At 41.5% G+C, this 11,379-nt stretch overlaps 1 protein-coding gene across 1 annotated transcript; it reads right to left on the bottom strand. All coding sequences in view use genetic code 11, as the record gives it.

Moving 5' to 3' along the window:
* Positions 1-5,527: 5,527 nt before the first annotated feature.
* EGR_01435 (Secreted frizzled-related protein 2) lies at positions 5,528-10,635 on the bottom strand (the record flags this gene model as incomplete). Its single annotated transcript, XM_024490684.1, has 4 exons — positions 5,528-5,980; positions 6,238-6,485; positions 7,253-7,327; positions 10,029-10,635. 4 exons carry the CDS (start codon positions 10,633-10,635, stop codon positions 5,528-5,530), a joined length of 1,383 nt encoding a protein of 460 aa, XP_024355008.1.
* Positions 10,636-11,379: the final 744 nt, after the last annotated feature.

The following is an 11,379-nucleotide window of genomic DNA, read 5'->3' as shown; positions in this document are numbered from 1 at the left end:
TTCCCTATTCCTGATTAATTGGCTTCGATCAGACAAGGAGGAATTAGTCAGCATGACAAATGATAGCGATTCATAAATGCGGGATTATTTACACCAAGACAGTTGTACGTATCTGGTTTACTTAAATTCACAAACAGTATGATTCTCTATGGGTCATTGATGGAAGTGTGCAGGTTACCAACTGTTTAGGGGGGACGAGTCATTTCTATGGACTAATTTATCTCCAACATCTATTATCGGTGCAATCTTGTGCTTCAAGGGGGTTTTCTTAGTCCTATCAGAAAGCACAGGGTAGGTATAGACTCGCTCTCTAGCACTTTTCGTCAGCAGGAGAATATGTTAACCATTGCTATATCATCTAGGATTCATTGCGTTATACTGTATGCATGCGTAACTTTTTGAGAAGGTTTAACCGTCAGAGACGTTGGGAAGGTGTGCTTTTGCTGAGGAATCCGGGCGGTCAGCCTTTCTAGGCTTTCTCCAACGCCAGGCAATCAGATGGGTAGGAGGGAGCGGTGAGGCAGGGGAGGAGGTGGGGACGGCAGAAAGACGGAAGGGAATGGCCCTGATCCATTGCCAAACTCCTGCAAGAAAAATTCCCAAAAAAAAAACGTAGTCGTGGGAGAAAAACGGTCACAAGCCAACGCACGCAAACACTGCAATTCCTCCTGTCAAGACTCCGCGACCCTTTAGCAGGAAGGAAGCAGGCCAGGAACAAGCAGGAAGGAGTGGGATAAAGTGTTTCGGACATGGCTTCTTTCTCGAGCTACTCCAAATAACAGCAACGCATAATACATTGCGTTTGCCAAACTGGGCCACTTCTTTTCAATCCGCGCACACGTGCATACAACACAACACATTACATTGACGAGCTCTGATGGATGTTAACTGGATGTACAAAAATTAGCAAAATCTCGCGTTCCTCTGCTTTAGATATCTAATTTACAAAGCTAAAGCGTTCCAGTACATCGAAAATACTGAATCAGTACCTCCCTTTAACACTACGCCGTTTTTGTTGTTCAAGGCACCTCTCTTTGGAAAGCATGCTTTTATAGGGTTGTTGCGTGTTTTGAAAGAGACATTGTCAGAGAAATACTTGAGGGATTATCACAGATTGTTAAACCACTTTTTGCTTGCAACATCGACTTGTACAATTGTTGAGCGCCATAAACTTAACTTGAAAAGTTACGTAGCATGTACTCTAAGTTGTGGTCGAAGCTCCGAGAAATAAACACCCTGGAAGTGTATTGCTAAAATAGTATGACACATTCTCGGAATAAATTTTAACATGAGTATATACCTATCCTTGAAAGTGGAACCATTTCGAACCATGAGAAAGTCCCTATCACACAATGGTGCTGTATCCAAATCTGGTTCAGTTCTACCGTTACAAGCAGAGTTCGCGGTTTAGAGGCGAGCACAACTTGGGTGTTTCTTTGATCAGACCGAAATATGTTACTGCATCCATCGTGCAAATCGGTTATCTCATTGCGTACAGATATAGCCAAGCAAAGCAATGGATTAATAAATGTGAATTTACCCTCTGAGTGTCTGACTTCAAACACCTCCTTACTTCTGTCAGCATGGTCTAATCATCCTGATAAGATTGTAGACATGCTGCTTAGCTCGTCAGCACCGGTTTTCCGAAAATCAGCTCCTCTAGATAGCATTAACTCGTTAAATTCTGGAATTTATTTCGGCGACTAAGCATCCGCCCAAGGAAGCCTCGACTATGCTGCCGCAATCTTCGTAAGTCCTTTAGTATACCATGTTATTATAAAATCACCAGTTCGCGTACTTTCCCGTGATCATTTATAACATCACACTAAGAAAAGGTATTGTAGATTTAAGTTATTTTTGTTACTATTTTAAACAACTAAACTTCAACTTTTATGAACCTTTGAAATTCGAGGATGAATTCCAATTTGGGGTTGAGGTTTGTTTGTCTACGCGAAAATGTATCCTCGCTTTCAAAGACGTACTTAGGGGATTGATAAGACTTTCGGTCACTCTAGAGGACCAGTGATAATGGAAAAAAGAGCAAATATTGCAAAAGAGCAAACATTGCCTTCTGCGCTCCAGCTAACTGATGCGATGTCCGAACTAAAGTTTACGTTATGAAAGTGGCGGGTTAAATTTCACTTAAAAGCATTGTTAAAATAAACTGGAAAAGGCAAAAATAACAAAAGACCAGTATGTAAATGCAGAGAATGGCTAGTAAATAAGACTAGAAAGCGAGAGTATGTTGAAACAGGATTTCATGGTTGTGAGGTAAGTAAGCTATCGGCTGACTTGTTAGTATATGGTGCTGATGGCCAATTCCCCAACATGGTGAGAATTTTCAACAACAGGGGCAATGAGAAAATCACTCAATCAATGAGATTGAAACCAACGACCTAAACATTTCCCTGACTGCATCAGTTTAACTGATATGGTTAGCACAGTTGGACCTTAGTGTCAACATTCATGATCTGACAGCCATTGTTTGCATATACATAGGTATTTGATCTTTATTACAAAATGGAGTTTGCATTGGATGCTATTCAGATATCTGTAAAAAGAGGCCCTAACACTTGGAAGCAGGTGCATATGCCTATGGTATATGAGTTACTATCCACGAAAGTAACTTTCACATGCTGTAGGTAAACAGCTTATTAATGGGTGCTATTTAATGTCCATCACGTTCCCGATTATATAAATGCTAAAATATAAGATGCCATTACACTTGCCATTTGTTACGACTAGTTTATCCAGTATATTCATCATTTGAACTGGGAAATTTGATTTACTGAGCAATCATGTAATATTTTGGCACTAATTTTTCCAGGAATGTTAGGTCTCAACCACTACCTAATCACGTGTTCGGACAAAGAAATGCCTCGGCTAATTGAGTACAGAAACCTAACATCATACAGCCTCACAAAATAATAGTTTCGTAAATATACATTTACATGTTAGAGAAAACGTTAAAATAGAGGCAGGCGACCTGGATTTTCATCCACTGCAGCCTGGACATGTAATAAGTTTGGGAGATTGGGGCGAAGGGCAGGAGGAACGCCTGGCTGAGGGATTTGTCTGACCCCGGCATGCGCATGCGCGTGTCCACACGTCAATTAAATGACCCGGAAGCAACGGATGGTGGACAGACACGAACTCTCCTCTCTTCCTCGTGCTAGCTATGTTCTCCCTACAACCCCACGCGAAATCGTCCTAAATTTTCATTCAAACTCATCAAATTCTCACGGAAGAAACGTCACAATAAAAGAACTAACAAATTACGTAATTAAAAACGAGGCGGAAATTTAAGCAGTCAAGTTTGTTGCTTCAGTAACTTTGGTTGTTCAGGGTTGGATGCAAATGAATTTCCGAATGATCAAGACACGGCAGTTAAATGATACATAAGGTGCCTTAATACTGAATTGCACTTAATTCAGACCCAAAAAAAAACTTCATTTTGAGCTTTCAAACCTAATGCATCAGTGATACCCAGGGAGAAATCATTGTTTAAAATTCGGTTCAGTTGGTCTTGAAGTAAAGTACAAAACCAAGGAGGATGTATTACTGAATAAGCCAATGTGAAACACACTTCAGTTGGTGCTATTTGCGTGCGGATTTTACCATGCATTAATGCGCTGGAAATTGAACCATTCAACTGGCTGGGACAATTGTTAAAGGCAACACAAAGGAATCGTACATGCACATCGATTAACAGCACAGACCTCGGCTTTTTAATCATACGTACATGTACGCATATGTGGAGAGCCCATTTTTCCACGATTTCCGCCCATTTGTGCCGCGGCATATCAAAGCGTGCATTTCGGCGCTGGTACCACGCCGAGGATCGGGAAAATGGGAGGGGATTGGGTGGTGGCAGGAGTGTGCAAGAGGCAGAGGAGGACTGTTGGCAGAGCAGGACAGATTACATCCTACGCACGCAGCGTCTCCTCTTTGCGACCGCATGTTTCCTGCCGTCCGGAGGTATAATAAATTTCCCAGACCAGGTGGAACGTTTTTGACTCTAACGGATCGTTGTGACTTAGCCAGCATAGGAACAAGAGTGTCGGAGAAACACTGCCCTATTTTTCATTTCAAAACCATTATAGGGTTGGTAATTTCCCCGAGGAATGCAATTAGTGATGTTGCCCCTTGATTTTCTCAATACAAAGAGCCCTACTACAACTCCATACTAAACATAATCACAGCGAAGTTATTAAACTGGCATATAATAACTTGTTTAATGAAGCTTTTACTTGCCTTATCGGAACCACGCTTTTGAAAAAAAAGAACACCTATTCGGCTCTGTTATGCTTTTTTATTTCCGTAGTCATACTGGCCGAATGCCCCATCGACAGGACTGGTTGAGCATTTAAAGCTGCGAAAACACTTCAAAATAACAAATCCACTTTGTTGGTAAAACCCTTTGGAAGGTAGATTTGCCCCTTGAAGGGAAGACGGTTTCCAAATAAGTACTTTCAATCCTGCCTTTCCATCAACAAATTTGGCCCGCGATGCGCGCATTTGCGCTCTTCTTAATTTCCTTTTCCTGAGGTGCGCACTATATTGAGGCTTCTTTACGTATACTTACCTTCCTTTCATAAAATTCCTTATTCCAGCTTTGATCCTGCTCCACAGCAAATATGGTTTAACCTTCACCGTGCATTTAATGAAATGGAATTCCTGAAAATATTTTAGACGCCAAATGCGCGCACTGATGGCATCCGATATTCTGCCTTGTGACTGTAATATTCCTCTCTTTGGCATGGTGTATAAAACGAAATCAAGCATTCAGCACAGACAGGAACCAGGGAAGGGGCAGTAACCTTTGAAAGCCAAATAGTTCTTATCCGTATTTGTTCACTCAGCTCAACCAGTCAACATCCCCAAGGGATCGATGCTGTAAGCATTACAAGGTCCAGGGTTACTACAATTTTTTACTCATCACTTTACGCTTGAGTGGTATACCCATGTCTTGCCACACACTGGCTACATCCAAGCCCAGTTGTATAACTCCTAAAACCTTGATATTTAGCAGCATAGCTTCTAGCACAATTATGTGCTATGATGTCAGGGCGCTAAACATTCAACAGTGACAATTTGTTAAGATTATTCAACTAAAATATCGTCCGATGAGTAATTTGAGTAATTTTATAATCATGGCCAGTTGTGAAATGTTTGATCTTTTCTCTTTGGGAACATTAGCATAAAGTGGACAAAACTAAACGGGGCATCGCATATCAACGCAAAAAAGAATAGGATATAATAGATAAAATGAAACCAAAGAAAGACCAACCAGCATTGGGAGGAAGAGATGAAAAAGTTCAAAATCACTATTTATTCTCACACTATTTAATGCATGCCAATGTCTGCTGTTTGCGCAACGCTACAAGAATGGGATCTGTGATATTGTTTAAATTGAGTGGATGCGTAAAGATGAAGGTGATTGGCGATGAGAGTGGGTTCATTGTTTGATGGCGAGGAGTGATGACATACCCTTAACCCGAGTTACTAGCTTCTGGGGTGTAGACCGTCATTGGGTTTGTGGCAGGTAGCCCATACGCTTTTGCTGCAGCTGCCGCCGATGGAAGTGGTGGCTAAAAGGTCGTGGGGTTGGTGTCAGGATCGGTATGTCGTTAATGGGTTGTTGTTGCAATTGCGGAGGTTTTCTGGAGGGGGTCACGTTAGCGGCGCGTTGTTGCGCCTCTGGCGATGAGCCTCGGGGATGATTGCGCCTGCGTCGCAATTGTCGCCGCCGTCGCTCCTCAGGACTTAGGTGCGGTCGATACCTTCGCGACTGGCGGCTTTGGGGACGCAAACTCTGCATTGAGCTGGGCGAGGATAGGCTGCTGATAGCTCTTGAATGCGCTACAGGGTTGGGATGCATAAGATCTACCTTGCAAAGAGAATCTGGACGACGGCGAATATCTCTGATGGCGCGCTTTATCCCAGCGTTCTGTCTAGAGGGCTGGGATATGTGCTGAACCTGTACAGTGTAAAACACAACAATTAGGATGATCGAAGCAACGCCAAATTCACGCTAATCGATGCCCTCAATCACCGCAAGAAATGCTCGTTAAGTTCACTGGTACATTAATGGATGCGTCCATACCGTGAAATCAATGGCTTACATTTTTACATACTGCAGTCGGAAAAGAGTGGTGTTGCAACTTCAGGAGCTGTTCCTTGTGAGGACGGCAAAATGGATACAGAAAATTCTAGACTACTTTCATTTGAGCTTACTGTAACCGTTCTTCTGTCATCATTCAGTTTGCCCATCATAAGCCACCGACCCGGTCCCTTTTGTCGAGTTAATGCCGCTCTGATAATCGGACAGTCACACTCCATTTCAAAGTCCAAATTTACGACGGAGTTAAGGGTCTTGGGCAGTTTGAAAGCGCCTACTCTGCCGGTCGTTCTGATCCTGTGAGTTGTGTTGTGACCACTTGAAGGGAGTGTGGGCACAAGATCCAACACTTTGGCCCGAATTACTGGGGAAACAAATTTACTTTTGCTTCACCTGAAGCAGTGCAGGATAGGCACAAGTGTTACCAAAGAAAAATAAGTAATTTTTTGGATGCTAAATAAAAAACTCCCGGCCTTTAAGCATAACATGACCCAAAATACTGGTGAACAGTTTTACGCCTCTATTACTATCTCCGAGATGGATGAAGAACGTAGATGACATGCGTTTGGATTAACAGCACTAAAAATAAATAAACAGGAGAGATGTTTCCCATTTACAAGGCGATGCATGCACATCTTTGCTCCGTTACATGTCCAACGTCCAATTGCAAAATGACTTTTTCAGCCTTGTATTACCGTTTAGTAGAAGCTGTCAAAAGCCAAATTAAAAGTATTTGACAGTAAGCGTTTTAAAGGCACCGCGCACACATTTCATCATCAACTTTTTTAAGGAATTTTATCAGTATCTCTCAAACGACCATTAAAGATATAGCCATGGTAGTTTCCAACTTCCTCAATAAGGATTGTGTAGTGATAGGTACTTTCATTCCGCTTAATTTAAATAAAGCAAGAAGTGGAATTTAACCATCGAACCTGAGCTGAACGCTTTTCATATTAAAAATATGATTCTACTGCTATGATCCCCTTGACATGTGCGATATAGGAAAGTTGGTTATTAGCAGTACAGGTGACGTCTGCATTTGATCAGAAGGCTTATGCAATGAACCGTTTGTACCCACGATCACAAAAAAGAGATGAGGTCAAATTTTGGTGTCACTGTAAATAATCTTACCGACATCGGCTGTGCAAAAGCTGCCAATAGCGCTTTCGTAGGTCGGTCTGTCGATGCATCCTGAACAGCGAGTTTCTACAATATTTGGAATGTAAATTTGTCGCTTATTTGCAAGTATATAGGACAGCAAACTATTGCTATATTTCATGCAAACTACACACGCGCACATTTCAAGGCGATCTCTAGAAAGAGGAAAATTTGCAAAAAGACAGTTGCTAGTCGACACACAGAAATCATCTTCGAAGCGCAGAAGCCAAAGGCGTACCAAAATACAAGTTCACTTACGGAAGAAAGTTCTGTTTTAAGCTTTTGGAAAATGGTTTGTGGATAAGACAACCTTTGGACCTAATTCTAGTTATTTATTCAATTGGCTAAGAAAGCTCCTAATCTTTGGGAGCTAGAAAGCAAATAATTGGTTTCATATTTTTGAAATGTTAGAACTACTGTCAGCACCACCAAAATTTATGAGCGTTTATCGCCATGATCAGTGAGATTATATAAGGGCCCATATAAATTCTCCACAGAACATACCAGGCGAAAAGTGAGAAAACTACTTAGTTTAAAAATCCCGAAATATAAATTACCATACGGTATTCCTTTTACATGAGTCAGCCCATGGGTAATGAATGATATCGAGGAACAGCTGCCCATACTTGACATATGTCATCGCTTGGCCTCGGTGAAATGCAACAGCTTGCTGTGATGGAAAGCAATATATGTTGTATACGAAATCATCATTTTTACCGAAATGTAGTGTACAACTCGCTCTATGGAGGCTTGGTTTATTATCAATCACCACGTGCATTTACATTCTCTTTTTAGCCAGCTACTGTTGCTACTTTTTTAAAGGCTGCATAAACTGTGTCGTAGTCACAAAACAATTTGACACAAAAGTCGTTAACGCTCTATTCATCCAGTCAAAATGCGAGAGAAATGAACCAGTAGGATCCGAGTAATGCGTTTATGATGGTCTCAGAATGGCGTTATTGATAATTTGCAATTATTTTGAGTGTGGTTTTAGAATATATCATACACTTCACTGAGTCATTTCCGTTTAGGAACTGTAGATGAGGAGGTCATGGAGGAAACAGAGTAAACACTACATACTGTGGAGGACAATTGTGACAAAATCACGCTGATGAGACCATCTATGCCCGGGAATGACAACCGACAAGTGGCAGTACCGCTACGATCAGATGTGGCCTACAAAACAGTTTTGCTCTGCAACTGCCGCAATGACTTTTGGTTTTGATAAGAAACCGGCAGCCGTGGTGGATTGCAGAACTTTAGTAGCGCAGTACATGACCATTGTTTTGGGGTTTTTAAAGGTTTGGCTTCAAACCGCCCAGCATAAATTCATCACCTCACGCGCACTCGTATAGTACACGCATTGCAACATGCAAGCACGTAAACATCCTCCGTTGCGTAAGCCACTGAAAATATTGCAATATGAAATCCTTACGCAAACATATTCCAAACTCAAAAAGGAGATCTCAAAGTGACTCGGTTTTACATTATTATTGGAGTTGAAATGCAGCATAGCGCAATAAGTGCTTCATGTGTGGCAGTGTTTACATGCGCACTCAATGAACACGGAAAAAAGGCAACGGAACAACTCTTTACGCATTTCATAACCAGACCGAACGTAGCATTGCATCACAAGGTGCTGACGACTATGGCAAACATAATCGATGGGTTTTTAAGTACGCTTGTGTTTACAAGCACATTACAGGCAAGTTTTAAGCACGTTAAGTACTGAGAAGTTCTTTATACACAATTATGAAGAGCATGATGGTTTAGCGACTTACAAACCCACTATCTGACACCTACTCTCCCAAAAACTACAATTTCATATTTAACATAAAATTAGGAGTATTCTATAAACAAAACGATTGCAAGCAAGGCTTTGGACTAGGGAATTGGGTATTATTAATAAGTGAATAGTCGAAAAGACAAGATTAAAAATTTGCTTAACTGCTTGCAGTTTGACAGCAGCCTGGTGCCGCGATTTCCACGAGCGGACAATCATTATATCAGATTTCGGCAAAGCAAAAAAATCATAGTTGAAGACACTGTAATTAAATCACCACTATAGCATGCGTACATAGCCAAAACTTCAGGCAAAGCATTATGATTTTGTCAAATAATCACCTGGGTTTAAAATAATCGTCTTGTCTACACGGAGGGAAATGAAATTATGGAATGAATCAGTTGATTTAATCATCAAACAACCTAATATACATCAAAAAGTCTCCCAAAGGCATATCAAAAATTGAATAATAAGACCATAAATAGAAAAATGATTTTGTCGATTAGAGTAGTTTCTCTTCACTCTATGTTATGATAAAGGGAGTTGTCAGACTGGCGAAAACGAAAACTGGCGACTTATCAGTAACTTATGAGTTACATTGAAGTGATAGCACTAAAATAGCTTGAAAACAGGCTTTTTGGATTACATTTGCACATTAAATCCACAATTTAATTCCTCCTGTTAAAAAGGGTTCTTTAGTTTCAAATTTAGATTTTAAATTCTCGAAATATTTTAAATGAAATCAAGTCTACTCAGTTTCTCGATGTAAGGTCTTCTGAAATAGGGAAATACAGTAAAAAATTAAAGCACTGCTAACTTACACATAAGCACGCTATTGTTTACTTAATTTTGGCCACATTTGACATTTTATAATAGTTGCTTCCCTTAAGAACTCTTCTTGTATTTTTGGTCATTTTACTTTTAAGGTTATGCAGGTTTCGCTTTCTCTGAAAAATGCAATCTTACTTTTGTGCTTGTTGAGTGGTATACACAACTCTTGCGGAGCCTGTGGAAACTTAGAGCACTTGACGATATCGGGCCATCCGAGACCGAAAGTGGTCATGGTGGGCAGGCAGGCGGCTCGCACGCTCTCGCACAATTCCCGACAGGGTTGGATCAACTTCTCGTGGTAGCCGTTAATGCAGACGGGGGCATAAAGAGAGCAAAGGAAACGCTTTAGCTCGTCGTGGCAGCCGAGGTTGACTAGAGTCAGCCATACCTCCGATTGTGTGATCGCCTCATCCAGGGTCTCATGTTCCAGGCTGTTTGGCAGTACCATGAAGTCGTAGCCAATCTTGTGACAGAGCTTCATCCCCCGAGGGATCTTGTAGCAGCGCTGTGATCCGTAACCACTCACCAGGCGGTTCCAGTCCGAGAAGTAAGGTGATTGGGGTGGCTCATTGGAGATCATGTCCACATCAGCGGTGGTGAGACGGGATAATGAAGTTCCCCCAAATGGAGAGCTGGTCACAGCTGTCTTGTTCTTCGCACCGCCTCCGCGATACCAGTCCCACCGGCCTACAGTGTTGGCCTGGGCTGCTGATATGGCAAAGAGGATCACGATGGGAAGCATTCTGTGTTGTGGGGACGTGTGTGTGCACGACCCCGACCTTTATAGCAGGCCAGAGTGCACACATGTCGCTTCTCACACGGGCACGCTTCAATCCTACGGCTGATTGGGTGGAAGGTGTGTTGTGTGTGCAAATGTGCGCCTTGCGCGCACACAAAATGACTGATGGACAGCGTGGGAGGATGCGAAGGTGTGGACAGATGATTAATTAGACAACGCGGGATCCGGAATGGAAGTTCTCCCAACAATGAACCATCTGTCTTGGATGCAACATAAAGCAATATTTTGGAACCTCTATCTACTTAGGGTTTCACACAATATTTCAATACATTAAATAAATGATAATTTCAAAAAGGAAATTCAAATAAATATTTCCACTAATGTTACCCGAATCCATTTCCCCAAAGATCATATGGATTATTGCACTCATGCCTGGATAAGCCAATGCATGTATATTTATTTCATAGTCACCATCTTTAAGTCCATAAAACAAGGCATAACACTGTCCTTCAATTGAAAGAAATATTTAAAAGGCTTAACAAATTGCAGTTAACATGATGACCGATTCATTCGAAATAGTTTCGTAATATAACTCGAAACAGTGGATGTATTTTATGGACTTACTAAATCGCTATGACTGAACAAAATGTCATTGACTAGCTGAGAAGGATCCGCACTCAACTCATTTAGACTTCACGGAATCATTACAACTGCAGTAAGAGTTCAAGAAATGACCCAAGGAGCTAT

The sequence above is a fragment of the Echinococcus granulosus genome, assembly GCF_000524195.1.
Source record: "Echinococcus granulosus chromosome Unknown EG_S00005, whole genome shotgun sequence".
Taxonomy (NCBI): domain Eukaryota; kingdom Metazoa; phylum Platyhelminthes; class Cestoda; order Cyclophyllidea; family Taeniidae; genus Echinococcus; species Echinococcus granulosus.
Note: the sequence above shows the minus strand (reverse complement) of the source record. Positions and strands in the feature narration are given on the sequence as shown.